General features: G+C 45.4%; 1 protein-coding gene across 2 annotated transcripts in view; it reads left to right on the plus strand.

The window, feature by feature from the left end:
- Window positions 1-14,964, plus strand: part of CDH4 (cadherin 4) — a 516,102-nt gene extending 501,138 nt beyond the window's left edge. For both annotated transcript variants that reach the window (XM_064465346.1, XM_064465345.1), the window contains exons 12-16: window positions 3,328-3,561; window positions 4,652-4,885; window positions 8,979-9,118; window positions 11,038-11,202; window positions 12,793-14,964. In XM_064465346.1, the coding sequence (XP_064321416.1) occupies window positions 3,328-3,561; window positions 4,652-4,885; window positions 8,979-9,118; window positions 11,038-11,202; window positions 12,793-12,999 (980 nt within the window). In that variant the 3' untranslated portion in view covers window positions 13,000-14,964. The remainder of the gene's footprint in view (window positions 1-3,327; window positions 3,562-4,651; window positions 4,886-8,978; window positions 9,119-11,037; window positions 11,203-12,792) is intronic.
- Window positions 14,965-15,317: the final 353 nt, after the last annotated feature.

Raw genomic sequence — 15,317 nt, forward strand, 5'->3', positions numbered from 1 at the left:
TTGTGTTAGCTCTTGTCACCCTTCAGGCTGAAGGGTGCCATGTCCATTATGAGCGGGTACGGCGGTGCTTGCAGGGCTAATGAAAACTTGCTTGCTCTGGGGTTTCATGCTTCACTTGAGTCATTGCATCCTGGGTCACAGGGGCAAGGCAAACTCATGGAAGAGTTTCCATGCTGAGTAGCAGTACCAAGAAGAAAATTTGGCTCCTTTTTTGTGCCATCAATGGTAGGACTGGTGTGGTCCCACAGCCCCATCCTAAGCTTTCCCACTGTGAGGGCAGCCAGGGCAGTGAAATCCGACATAGTCTCAAGGGGATCTAGCAGTGTTCATCTGCAAGAGCCGCAGGGCAAAACAGGTCAAATGAGTTGGCTGAAGCTGTTCACAAAAGCAGTGGTAGAGCTTGAACACATCAAACTAATCCTCACCATCTGACCTACCAAATCCTGGGCGCTTAGTACAATGTAATTTGGAGTTAACCCCTTTCCTTGGTTTTGGTGCTGATGATGCAGTGCATCAGCACCTCCACATCCATCATTCAGCAGCTCAGAAAGTGAGGATCTAGATAAATTGCTTTATTCTGAAAAATTAATCTATCACTGGTATATTGCAGACATTAAAATGCACATAAAGCAACACCTTATTTAAAATTCTGTCTAGAGTGCTTAAGATAACAGCTAAAGTTTCAGCTAGGCTAATAGACTCTTTCTACATTTCTCCAAAGTTCCAGGTTTTCCAGCATCACATACTCATCAAAGAAAGTCTTTGAGTCAGGGGTTTTGGTGGGGATTTTTCTTTCTTTCTTGAAGAAGCAGCAGCATCTTGTTCCCTTGAAGTTCTTTTTGCTGTTTTCAGTATATGATAAAGAAGCTTAGCCAAATACTCCTTGGACATTCTCTTTTTCTCTCCCCAGACTGCAGTGCAGAGATACTCAAGTCTTGGCTGCAGTGTAAGGGGGAGAAGGGGGAATCCTAATCAGCAGCATATTTTTAGCCTGGTTTCCCAGGAGAGAGAGGCTCTTGGATCACACTGTGTCTGCACAAGGGTGGAGCCTGGCAGTGTTTGAACCCTTCAGCCAATTTTGACCAATCTCACAGGGAAGCTGAGAACTCAAACATACCATGTTCCAACAGGTTTCACAGGGAGCTGAGTACAGGAGAGAGACTTTGTAATTGAAGGAAGCAGGGTCCCGCCCCACCTCAGTATCAGAGCACCCCATGGGAACTCACCTTTGGGGCCCAATCCTGTAGGAAACCAGGCTGCACTAGTGACCCTGCATGCAGGTTTCTGCTTTTCTGCAGGCAAACAATGACAAGAAGATGCCAGTTAGCCACAGGCACAGTTTACTTCATTTCTGCCATCATTTGTCAGGACAGTGGCCCAAGTGCCCTAGAAATTTTTGCACAAGCAAGATGGGAGTGACTCCTGCTTGCAGCTGCACGTGAAAGCCAGTTGGCTTGTACCTTGCTCCAGGAGTGCAGACACTGGCACTGTGAAGAAGGCAGTGGTGGGGAATGCAACAGTTAAATGTAGAAGTAGCCATTGTAAGTTCCCCTGGCTTTTGAAATACAGTCATTAGTATTTCAATCTTAATTTCAGGGAGTGGATCACCTTCTCCATGGGAGTCAGTGGTGCTATGGTAGTCCTCATGTCTTAGGCATAAAGTCCAAGGATCTTTTGTCATATATCAAGAGCTGCTCTATCCGTATCCTTGCTCTCTCCACATAAGAGAGCTGAAATAATTTGAAATGTTCCATGGTTTGCAGTACTTGGACTTCTAAAAAATTGTTTACTCTCCATTTCTCCTGAGAGTGGCCCAAAACTTCACTCAGGAGCACAAAGAACCAAAAACGCCAGGAACCAGAGCCCAACAATACCCAATAGCGCTACAAAGCTGCATTTGCATGTGCGGCTATTGCAGGTTATTTCAGCCACATGCAGTTAGTGCCTCTCAGGACTGCTAGTTTGTGTTCAGTCTGTCTCAGAGGTCAGAGTGTAGGCCTTGCATTCATCCCAGAAGATATTCTGCATAACATGAAAACAGCAAAATCACTTTGCATGGTGCCAAACGTCAGTTTTCACATTCAGTCCCAGTATCCTGATGGGCTGTCTGTCTCTCCAGAAACTTTCAAGGCTGATCAAAGACATTGTTTTAGAGGGACATCTACCCCATGCTTACTAGATGAAAGGAGGAGATCAGTGATTGAAGAGCTTATGTAGGAACCATGAAAGAAGGATTTTCAGGGCTCCTTCAGAGTTTTCAAGGCTCCCTTGAAAAAGGGAGCAGAAATGAGTAAGGAATGTAGGAAGGAGAGTCTGTGGAAGCAGAAGCAATGTTTGAGAGCCTAGTGGGGAAGTGATTTGTGTAGCTTTATATCTAGCACTGGGAGGAAGAGCCAGGACTGAAATACAAACTTAAAAAAGAATTGCTGAAGCAACGGTGCTTGAGAAGGGAGGCGGTGGGCAGCCAACACAGAGCTGCCAGATGTATGTGTGGGGAGAGAAATGTAAAATACTGCACCATTTTGGGGAAGGCTGTTCTCTCTTGCCAGGGCAGGTATTACTTTGTGTAAGTGGTCACTAGTCAGGCGAATGTGGCTTTTCATCATTAAGGGGCTGAAGGACTAAGACTGCTGTCGTGTGGCATCCCTGCTGGTTGGGACAAATGTAGAGAAGATGGAGAACTGTATATTGGGGCATACTGCTGCAGCCGTGGGTTAGTAGCACCACCCAGCATGTTTGGTGATGGTTAGCTCATACCATAGGCTTTGAGCAAAGACCTTTCACCACTAAAGCTAGGGCTGACTGTGGGGTGGGATGGAGAGTTGGGCTTTCTTTGAAGCAGTGTAATAGTCTGCAAATCTAAAAAGTGGCTAGCAAGTGCTACAGTAAATGCTGACCAACGGATTACACCACTTAACTTTTTTTTCCCCTCCAACCCCTCTTCTTCCTCATTAGCTATCTTTCTAATGGTTTTTCCTCTTCAAAACAGCCATTACCAAAATTTGCACTAGCCGTTTGGCATCACCTCTTTCTATTTTTAGAGTTTGACATTGCTGTAGGCTACAAATCTGCAGAACTCAACCTCTGTGTTCTGCAGGAGTGAAAAACAGCAACATTAGGAGGCTTGGGGAAGTTTTAATAACACCTCTTAAAGCAAGGGACCATGAAAGTGCAGTATGTCCCTAATAAGGTCCAAGGAGGGAGGGTGAAAATCCTGGTTTATTGAAATTGGAAGGCAGAGAGTGGGCAGGTCCACGGTGTTGTCATTCCTGCTGCTTCTTGAGTGATGGTCATTGGTCCATGTTCGACTCTGCCTCTCCCGTTCAGGTATACCCCCCGCAAGCGGCACTGGCACTCTGCAGATCTACCTAATCGACATCAACGATAATGCTCCTGAGCTCCTGCCAAAGGAGGCACAGATCTGTGAAAAGCCAAACCTGAATGTCATCAACATAACAGCAGCGGATGCTGACATCGATCCAAACGTTGGGCCCTTTGTCTTCGAGCTGCCAAGTGTGCCATCTGCGGTGAGGAAGAACTGGACCATAACACGGCTGAATGGTAAATGGGGCAGGCAATCCTGAGGACATTTGGACTCTGATTCACTAATGAGGCCACGTGCGGTTTCAAACTTCCAAACTTTCCTATTTTTTTAATCTGATTTTTATTTTTTAAAGCACATTATGGCTGACATTATAGGCAAGATAGTTAATCAGAAATGATTTGTATCAGACCTGCAGCATAACTCTAAGAGCCTTGGCACTTGGCTTTTTTTAATGCAGTTCATAATTATGAACCGTTATCAGTAGTGAACAGAGTATAAATCATCTATAATGGCCAAGAGGAAAAAAGCTATTATCAGTCTTCCTTATGTTCCAGTGTAATTGTCATAAGCCACAATCAGGATCAATGTTCATTTCTCTGACCATAATTGCGTAAAGGCAGCCTTTTAATTTACCATGGAACCAGGAGGGCTAGGTAAGTGTGAAGATTACCGGTATGTGAAGGATTTTTATATTGCAGCCTGCAACCACAAATGACCCTAATTGCTCCTTTTACTGGTAGTTTCAGCAGAGGATGGAAAATATGGAGCCATGGGCTGGTTTTGGCTTTAAGCTGGTCCCTCTCGCTGAGGTCTGGCACCCTCTGCCAGGGGCAACAGCTTGTGCCCTCGCAGCTCAAGGCTCAGTCCCACAGCTCTTGTATCACAGTGGGAGGGAACACGAGAAGGATTACCTGGCTGAGCATGTTGTCAACGAGCGATGGCCTTCCAAAAATCCCGAGGTGGGATCGTGGGCAAGCAGAGAGCCTGCACAGTGGCCCAGGGCAGCTGAGACCAAGGGAGCATCATCCATGCTTCAGTATTTGCGTTTCTTGCTATTTTACATGCGTGCAGGTGGATTTGCAAATGGCATCAAGCTAGGTTAGTGCAGCAGTGAAAACACACAGTATTTTGCAAATACAAACAGGCTGATTGTTGACCAAACTGTTAGGGCAGAAGTCTGAAGCTGTCCTGCCTGGGTGTGTTGTTGATAGCCTCTTCCTCAGGACTCAGAAGACTGCTCTGGCAGAGGAGCCCTGCCTGTACAAGTGTGGCTGCAGGACTCTGCCAGAGTGTCTGTCATCTGTCTGTCTGCCTTGGTCTCTCCAGGTGATTATGCCCAGCTTAGTTTACGAATCATGTACCTGGAAGCGGGTGTGTATGACGTGCCGATAATCGTGACGGACTCAGGAAACCCCCCCTTGTACAACACCTGCGTCATCAAAGTGAAGGTGTGCCCGTGCGACGAGAACGGCGACTGCACCACCATCGGGGCGGTGGCTGCAGCGGGGCTGGGCACGGGGGCCATCATCGCCATCTTGATCTGCATCATTATTTTACTGAGTAAGTACCGCAGTGGGTGACACTGCTGGGAAACGTCATGTTTCCCATCCTGTTCCCCGTTTCTGTATGTGGTATTTTTCAAGAGCCGTGCGAGCTCCATGCTAAGGACAAAGCCGTGAGCTTTGGGCTGCGGGGGGTGCTTCACACATCCACATTCGAACCTCCTCCACCGCAGTGTCAGCAAAACAAGCTAGAGCACTGTCTGCATGCCTTCAGATTTCCTTCCTAAGACTTCCAGTAGCTTTACAAACATGATTACACCTGACAATGTCTTGTAGGTAGCGAGTGTGATATGATTCTCTACGTTTTGCAGAAAAAAAGTTGAAGGACTTGTCCAAAATCCCATGGCAGACTCCCCCGTGGCTCTCAGGTCCCTGGCTGGCTGTGGATATACTGGTTCCCCATACCAGATGCACTGGTTATGAGTCAGAGCATAACCGTTGTCTTCCGGTTGTTCACAGGAAAAGAAGAATAGTAGCTATTCCCATTGCTTGTAAAATGACAGCAGATTGGAGAATCGTGGTGGATTGTGAGTGTCTTTACAGGAAGGACCCCCAGTTTGTCAGGAACACTGGAGGGCTGGGGGTGCATCACAGAGGAGGGCTGGCCATCCCTGTGCTCGAGGCAAAGCCATCCCTTTCGCCCAGCAATGCTGTTAGTCCTGGGCTTTCAGGAGCATTACCAGTAGCCGTGTGTGCACACACTTAAAAATAAAAATGATATCATTATAACTTCAAGCAGGAGTTGGCACAGTAGGAATAGATAAAAACGAGTGCTGAAATGAACAATGAGGTAAATATTCATCAAGAAACACAGGATGAAACCATGGGACTCCCATTAAAGCTAATGGGAGTTACGGTGCTAAATCACACTTAATATTTACCCCCAATGTGTTTAAACAGAGAGCAGACAGAGCGACGTATGCTACAAATGTCACCAAATGCGGATATAATATGGCACATTAAGAGCATGGGTCATCTCTGGGCAAACATCCACCCTCCTGGGCCAGCAGTGGGAATATCTTCTTGTATAATTGATTTATCCTATCAGTCTGGAGAGCGAGCAGGAAAACTGGGTGTCTGAGGCCCTGCAGTCCCCGCTCCTCATCCAGCCCGTCTGAGCTGGCGGAAGCTTCCCCACGCGTAGCCACGGTGCACAATTTCTGTCCTTCATTGGGTGCGGGGTGCAAGTAGCAAAATGTTTTAGGCTGCTCCCTTCAGCAAGGGCATTTGTTGCAAATGCACCACAGCTGCACACCCAGGAGACGTCAGTCCCTCCACATTTGGTATGCTGGGGCGTGCAGGGCTGCTGCTGCCGGGGGGGCTAAAAGTTTGCACTGGAATCCACAGAGGTGATAAAACACAAGACTTCTTTTTGCTGCTCTCATATAAATCTAGTGCTAAAATATGATTTAAACAGTTGGAAATCCTATTGACTGAAATTAACTTCAGCTGAAGGACATTTGATTTAGGAGATTCCTCTTTTCATTTTCAGATACATTATCCCATTTTAAATTATGGTTTTTATTACAAAAGCTTATTTTTACATTCATTGTAATTCTAATTGACTTTTTTTTTATCTACAAGAGCTGCAAAGCACTATATCAGTGATGAAAAATGTAATTTGCGATAAGTGGTTTTCCAGTTACATCCTTCCAGTGTTGTGCCTCCTTTCTACCTTTTTTATATCGTGACCTCTGAACAATAGCCTGGAAAAAGGCAGATGCGGGATCTTTTGTGCTATTTGTCCATTTTAGAGTCAGCAGGTCAAAGTTTGATGGCTTTAAAAGGAAGCATCAGCAAGGGGACAGATCTGAGGTTGTTCAGGTGAAGGAAGTTTCTGGCTTTACCTTCGCTCAAAGGTTTTTTCTTATTCCTGATACCCGATTTATTAGCTGCACGAATAACACATTTAGAAGAGCAATGCAATAAAAAATTGTGAAGGGTGAAGACAATAGATTTCAAGGAAAACTACATGCAGAGTGAAAATGGGTCTAACAGCAGTAATAGCACTTCCCATTCTGCAGAGTGAATAAAAGGAAGGAGAGTGCACTACATCCGCTATTGACACTTTGAAGGTCTTTTTTTTTTCAAGGTAGCTGTAAAGGCGTTAATGGCACAGGTTTTTTTCCACAAGTGCATGAAAAAGTAGCATTTAAAAAAAAAAAGGGGGGAAAGAAAAAGATAAACCCTGGTAACCATTATAATATTGTCTTTGTGGACTAGGCAGGTATCTTGTTGTGAGAGACTTGAAAAGGAACAAGGAGAAAAGGACTTCAATAGTCTGCTAAATAGCTGAGGTTTTATATTGCAGATAAGAGTTACATTTTCTTTTCTTTTTTCTCTCTTGAATAGATCTAGGATAAGCATTAAAGAAATGCTGAACTATCTGAAAACAATTCTGTTAGCTGGCAGGCAGGGATGGCAGCCAATTGGCACACAATAGCAGTAATTAGCTGTCCGGTCCTCTTCTGCTCATTTCACTGAATTCCTGTTGGGTATAAACACTTGGTGCTGGGAGGAAAAACTCAGATCCTCCCAAGCACCTCCCCACACAGCGGGGCTGCAGGCTGGGCCGCCTGTCCGTGGCCCAGGGCCTGGTCTCTTCTACATCCTCGGTGAAGTGATGCCAAGGCTCCATGAAAAGGCAAAGAGAACCCTGCAAAGTGTGAGGTGGTGGGGAACAGCGGTTGCTTATTCTCCTTATGCAGCTAAAAAAACACAAAGAGAGTTTGGGATCTTGCATCCTGCCTGGGTTCGGTTGTGTTGACTGATTGTTTTGGCACAGTCAAGGTTTGACCTAAATGAAGTAAACCTGGGCCACATGTTCCCACCTCCACTGGCCATCCATCTCTCCCTTCTCCTGCAGATTGCCACTGTCACAGCTTTGTGAGTGGCTCAGGTGGAGAGCAGAGGGAAAGCAGACACAGGGAGGTGTAACTGCATCAGCTGCCCAGGCTTAATTTCATTTTTTATGGCATTATTTGCAGCTACTGACTATGAGAATGAACACTAATGTATTAACAAGTTCTTGAAGAAGGCAAGATCTGGTTGCCGTATGTTAGTGGAGACCTAAGTTCCCAGAGCGACTTCCATGCAGTAAGTCACAGGGAGCGCACAGCCTCTGGGACGTGGGTGGCCCTTTGAAGAAAGAAGTTGTGGAGCAGGGAGCCAGCATTCCCTTTGGGTAAAGTTGACTGGGGAAAAATTCCTCATGGTTCAAGAACTGTTTGTCTCTCTCTGTTACAGTACTGAGGGAGATTAGCCAGAGCCTGGCATGTAGAATGCTGATGCCTGAGGAGGTTGGCTGTGCTCCCCCTTGTTCTGCAATGCTAGCCCTGCTGCCTGAGAGGATTTCAAATGATCTTAGATCTGCTTTGCAAGTTGATAGCCAAATGCGTATGCTAATGTCCTGGCTAATGAGATCGTGGAAGTCTAGAAAGCCTTCCTCACTCACCAAAAAAAACTATAAGTGAGCCCAGATCAGATTACGCGACCCAGTATTACCCACGTTCCCTAAACCAGTCTTGGGTGGCATACTGCAGACAACAGCAAAATGACTGCCACGGCCAGGGCTTGCGACCTGGACGGGCATCGCTGTGTCACACTGGTGGAGCAGCCACTCATGCAGAGGTGCTGTCATCTCTATCTGTTTGCTTCTCAGCACCTCTGCAGCTGTCTTTCCTCCACCTTTATTTTATGCCCTTAAATAAAATAAAGGTGGAAATCTAATCCTGAAAATTCAGGATTTAGATCAAATATTTTCAGAAAGCATCAGTTTTCACACTTTCTGTTTGCTTTTCCTTTGATTGTGTGTTTGGCTTCTGATAAACATCAGCTCAATCAGCATTCATGATGGATCTTAAAGAAATGTTTGTAGTGGAGGCCTGTCACAGTATTTACAGCTCTCACTGATGTCTCCCTTATAAATTAGAACATGCAATAGGATAAAATTTCATTCCTCTTACTAGCAGCCAGTGAGGTTCTCCATAGCAGATGAGGGCAGGTGAGGCGTTAGGACACACTCTGACACACACAGCTTGGCCCTCGTGCCGTGTGAGATCCCAGCTCACCCCTCTTCTCCTCCGTTACAGCCATGGTTCTGCTGTTCGTGGTGTGGATGAAACGCCGGGAGAAGGAGCGCCATACCAAGCAGCTCCTGATCGACCCCGAGGACGACGTCAGGGACAACATTCTGAAGTACGATGAAGAGGGAGGTGGAGAGGAAGACCAGGTGAGAAGAGCCCATAGGTCATGGCCAAGGAGCAGCTGTGCAATCTATACTCTCAAAAAGGCAAAAACCACATTATTTTCACTAAAGTACTTGCAAAGGGTTGCATTCACCCTTGTTTATGCCCAGGAGGTTTTATTGGCTTCCCCAGCGTGGCATGGACATTGGTGAGAGCCAGCTTAGATCCACCATGTCACTGGAACACTCGCCTGTGCAAACAGGACTGTGCAGGGAGGCCGGTGCTACGTGGATTTTGCTACCCACTAAGCCAGCTTCCTGGGATGGGACTATAAATCGATCTACTGACACTTATGTTCAAACAATATTTCTGCTATTTTGGTCATAAAATCGTATATTTTCCCATTGCCTATCAGAGATCTTAGTAAAACCAGCTAGCAGCTACCACCCACCCCCAGACCTGTGGCTGCAGGCACTTGCCTTGGCTTGCTTGAGCCAAGAGCTTCTGTGGGCTTCCCCTGCATTTTCTTAATCATTTCTAATGTGCCTTTAATTTCTTTTAATTTCTGGATGTGGTTTGTGAGAAATGTCTAAATACATTTGGGGATTCTCTTTTTCATCACGAAGCATGTGGTGGCAAAGCTTTGCTTGGTGACAGGGCCCTAAGCCACAGTCCGCCTGAATGCGTCAGCTTTTCTGCGGTGGCTTCGTCCTACAGACACCGGTGCTGATGTTGCATGAAAACTTCCCTGGCCTGGACTCCTGGCATGTGCTGTCCCTCTGCTACAGATTGTTTCCTCAGCTAAAATAGCAACGTTTTGTCTCTCATGTTTAAGTCACTGGTTTTTTATTCCTACCTAACACAAGTAAGGAGCCCATGACACTCTCAAATATAATGTTCATACAAATTATGTGACTCTGCATCATATAATGGCTTTATTCTTGCTTGCTTAAATGGACTGCATGGGTCACGGGTCTGAGTGGAGGCTGCTGTGTGCATGGCTGGTGTCAGGGAGTGCTAAGGTCAGTGCTTAAGGAGCAGACAAAACCACTGCAGCACGTCGTGCCGTGGAGTTCCCAGTGGCATCCGGAGGCGAGCAGGTGAGCCTGGCGAGAGCCACTGCGGGGGAGCCCAGGCAGGGAGTTCGCCCAAAACTTGTGAAGTTCTTATTCAATGGAAAAAATCCTTGCAATTAGCGTTTCTTTTTTCTTGTCACTGACAAGTTATTTATAAATATTGCTCCTGGAGATTCAATCATTCCCATCTGAGCAAAAGAATGGTTTTACCGGTAGAACAAAGTACTGTTTTAAGCATTCAAACTAGCTGAAGTATCTGGTTTCAGGCAACTACACTGTAGGCTTAAATATTTTAGAAAGGATTCGTTAAAAATAACAGCAAAGGAAGAGCAGCAAAACACCATTACCTACATGAATACATTTTTAATGAAATATTACCTGGTTCTCATTCCTTCATAGAAACCTATTCTGTCGGGATTTTTCACAAGCAGAAAGAACATAATTACTTTGGATGGCCTACGTGCATAAATACCATATATATTTTAATGTTTTTATTTCTGCACAAATGTAATTGCGATAATATGTCTACTAACACTGTGTCTTTGCATTATATTATGTGTTTCATCAAAAAGTTATGCACATGTAAACCAAAGCCAATTTGTTTTATCCCAAAGATCTAGGCACTGTGTAAAATATTCAGAAAGTATTTAAATATTTGATTTAACTTCTGTTTTAAGATACACTCTTAGGTCAATTGTATGAGCTACTCAGAATTCAGTTCGTTTTTAATTAGGTAGTTAGAGGTGCTGCGTACCTGGGGGTAAGATTCGCCATTGACCTTCAGCTGAAATAGGATTAGATCCCTCGACTTGCCTGTACATCGGGTGAGTGGGTGATCTGAACGACAAGCTCTTGGTTTCACTCTTGTGCCTTTCCATTTGTCACAGGATTACGATTTAAGCCAGCTGCAGCAGCCAGAGACCATGGATCATGTGCTGAACAAGACACCTGGAGTCAGAAGGGTGGATGAAAGACCTATTGGTGCTGAACCGCAGTATCCTATCAGACCAGTAATCCCACATCCAGGGGATATTGGTGACTTTATTAATGAGGTAGGTTCTGTAGGGTGTCCTGTGTCACATCTCAAAAGCTTGAGCAGCCAGCTAACATCAGCTATGCTACATGGACCAAGTGATGCTATTACTCACATGAGGAGTCTGATCAAAGCCAGGGGAACGATTGGCATGAGCAAAGGACGCAGGACTTGGCCTAATAAAGGCATTGAGACTGTAAAAAGCCAAAGCGGAAACAAAACGCCTGAGATTTCTGACTCATGGATATCACAAACACTGTGCTTTTCAGCATCCAGGCAGTGATCTGGCTCTCTCTTGGATAACTATGAATATTGCGGTTGCTGTCAGTGAAAACATTGTCTGGAGGTGGATGACGGAGGGTTTTCCTGGTGGGGAGGCGGCGGCAGGGCAGCTGCGTGGTTTGCTTAAAGCCAAAGGTGCCATTTGCGGCTCCTGGACTTGTAATTATTTCACCAGTCTGTGTCTTCCCCTGGTAAGCTCTGTTTGGTCTAAAACCTCAAAGAGTTTCCAGAACAGAGAGATTCATCTCAGATCAGAGAGGGTTTCTTTATGTTATGTTAGATTACCACTTCTTTATCTGCTTGTACAAATATCTATCCATTTAGTATTTCTTATCTCATTTTTAGTTTTGAGTGATTGAATGGTTACAAACCAATCAATGCATTATTTCCTCTGAGGCAAAACGCACCATCCATTTCCCAAGTCAGAAAAATAAATGTTATAGCGATTTAATTCTATTATTATATCCACTTCCTGCTGTGCTTTTTCTCGTTTTCATCATTAAAATTCCTTCTTCCTTTGTTCCTACCCATCTTTCACACACATTTACACACATCCATGCACATGAATGCGCACTGCGGCTGCTATTCACTGCAGTAAAACCTGCTCCATCTCCCCACGCTGAGACTGGGGTTTCTAAAGGTGTGAATGCCCAACATTTTGCTTTGCCGCAGGTCTACTCTACTAGGCTTTTCCTGACACGGGGCTGCAGCAAAGCAATTCTTTTTCTCCGTATCCCGAGGACATTTCCCTGGCCTGCCTGCACTGCTGCCCACAGCACACAGGAGCAGGACCAGCAATGCTTCCCAGCGCTCTGCCCAGGGTTTCACACCCCAAGCCTCTCCTAGTAGCAGAATTTTGCAAGGAAGTTTTGGGGTTTTTCCCCCCCCTAAAGGAATCAAAATCAGCAAAATAAAAATCAGGGCAATTGGTAGGAGAGCAAGGGTGGTCTTCATGCTTTCATTGGCCAAGCTCGAAATCTTAACAGGCATCCCCAGAAAAGACACGCTGTCTGGAACTGAGAGCTTTCCAGATCCACAGCTGGATCCTCGGGAACACCTCCCTTCCCCTCCATCCAGCTTTGAGGTGCTGGGAGTTAGTGAAATCTTTGCTGGGAGGGCTCTGCCCGGGAGTGCATCTGGGCATGGGGAAGCCCCAGGACCCTCATTTTGTCCCCATTCTCTTTTAGCTTTTCACCATCCTCTTCCAGCTTTGCAGCAGGGTTCCCAAGCGTCCCACCAGCCCAGACCCTTACCCGAACACCCTTCCTTAGCACCATCTCCATCAAACCCCATGGCGGGTATTAATGCTGTGTGTTTGCCCCCCAAGGGCCTGCGCGCGGCGGACAACGACCCCACGGCCCCCCCCTACGATTCCCTGCTGGTCTTCGACTACGAGGGCAGCGGCTCCACCGCCGGCTCCGTCAGCTCCCTCAACTCCTCCAGCTCCGGGGACCAGGACTACGACTACCTTAACGACTGGGGGCCCAGGTTCAAGAAACTGGCGGACATGTATGGGGGAGGCGAGGAAGATTAAACTGACCTCACGTTATTTAAAATAAGAAAAAGAAGAAGACAAAAAAACAATTAAAAAAAAAACCACAGACAACAACATTAACAAAAAGAGCCGATGCAGAAGCAAGAACTGTACAGATGTGGCAGCTTTTTTAATTAATATCCCCTGCTGACTGTATTGTTATTTTTAGTGGTGATATAGGAGGTTTCTTTTTTTTTTCCTTTTTTTTTTCTTTCCAATTTGTTTTTTTTTAAATATTGAGCTGTCTCGCATGAACACTTGTCTCTGCTGCAGGTTTTTTTTTGTTGGTTTGGTTTGGTTTTTTTAATGTCAGCTGGGATATTGCTCGTTTATCTGCTTTATGACTAAAGAGAGTGAAAGGCACTCTGTCTTAACTTGAATTTCTTAGAACAGAAGCACTGTTTTTAAAAAAAATATATATATATATTTGAAAGTGCCTTTTGGTGCATGTATCAGATTCCCTTCAATCTCAGGAGTGACGAAAACAAACATACAACCATCCTGGGCAGCACTCCCTGTGACCCTAAGCCAGTTCTAGCTGGGAAGGAGTTAACAACAAGGAACTGTGGAGATTGTTTCTTTTTTGCCTTTTTTTTTTTTTTTTAATGGGGGTGACTCATTCTGGGGTGGAAGAGGATGGGGGTGGGGGGTAGGGGGAGATGTTTTGAGTCAAAATCTTAACAGCCATCTTTAAACCTCAGCAGGTGGTGAACTAGTCATCATGTTGTATATAATTCAGTGTTATCAGATGCAAAATACCGACTGGGGGCTCTGCGTCACCTGGTCACACTCAGTGTAGCTGCATAGAACTATAGCATTGATAAAGCCTTTGGTTATTGCAACAGAAATCTCCAGCAGCCCTTGCCTAAACCCTGCTAAGTAAATCATGACGTGACCAAAGGCCCATTTGTTTGTTTTTTTGCTATCGGCGTGTTTTGGCTCCCACGACCTCTTGAGTGATGTAAATACCAGCTGGGTTAGTGGGTGGTGTCCCGCATCTCCGCGGATGCCTGCTAGCACGACAGCCGATGCTGTTCTCCTCGCGTAAGGCAGGGGTTTGTGAAGCTCCACTCGAGGCCGGAGCAGTGCTAAGGGCAGGAAAAGTTTATCAGCACTTTTGCCATCCGTAAGTATGAAGTTAGTCTAGTACAACATTAATGCCTTGGAGCATTAGTAGCCAAAGCTCAACAACATCGTGTAACTCAGCTAATGTGTGTCCTTTCTCTTCGATGGGTAGGCGCTGCTATCTGTAGTAAATGTTTTTTTGGAGAAGTGCAACGAGGGCCTATTAAGTATCTTGTGGTTAATATGCTCAAGCATTGCCAAGCAAGCAAGAGGTTTTGCAGCATCCAGGCGTAATTCAACATCAGTATTATAAATGGTAGCATACTACCTAGTTTATATGTAGGGTCAGTTTAACCAATAACAAATAGTTATTAGCTTTTTTTATTACATTTTTCCTTTACTGATTTGGACTAGTGGGTTTATGTCTAATGTTTGTAAAATGATTTAGACTGCATGGATGTGTAATATAAACCACATTTAATGGATTATGAGCCACTTAATTAATGTGCTATGAAATCTTGGATTACCTGTGTTTTATATTCTGCAGACGATTTTGCAGTGGGTTCGCTAAAACTTGTAAAAGTGCTTAGATATATTTTCATTTAAATCCAAGAATGTGCACAGTATTGGAAGGTGATTATCCAGGGGATAATCCTGCTTTTTTTGATATCTCGATTAATTCTCAAGTTGAATGCTAAGAGTTAAAGGGGGGGCGGGGGGAGCGAGCGCGTGCACGGGAGAGAGCGGGAGAATGAGAGGACGAGAGCTTGCGGTGATGAGTGGACGTCGGTTCAGAGGGTATACTAGGCTGCAAGATCGTCTCTATAGATTTTTGAAATGCTCCTAGTGCATTTTATATTTCATTGTATCATATTTTCTATAAAATGCAATTTCTGTAAATTAATGAGCATTTGAAATGTGTCTTGTATGAAGTGGAATGTGGTAAAAGTCTGCCCGAGGGGACTCCAGCGTTACCGGTATGTTATTAACTACCACGGATGCGATCGTTCCTTTTTTGTCTTGGTCAGTCGGTCGGTCAGTTGATGGGTCAGTTTGTCCTTTCGCGGCTCGGAGAGCAAACACACGCTCACCCAAGTTTCTTGAGGAAACCAGGAGGCAATGGCTCAGACCTTGTGAGAGGGACGGCTCCGATGGCAGCAGCAAGGTGAGGACGTTGTGCCGGCAGCACGTGCCTCGGCCGGGATGAAGCGCAGTGCCCGGCAAACTGCTGGCACCTGATGCCTTTCCAAATT

The sequence above is a fragment of the Phalacrocorax carbo genome, chromosome 14, assembly GCF_963921805.1.
Source record: "Phalacrocorax carbo chromosome 14, bPhaCar2.1, whole genome shotgun sequence".
NCBI lineage: Eukaryota > Metazoa > Chordata > Aves > Suliformes > Phalacrocoracidae > Phalacrocorax > Phalacrocorax carbo.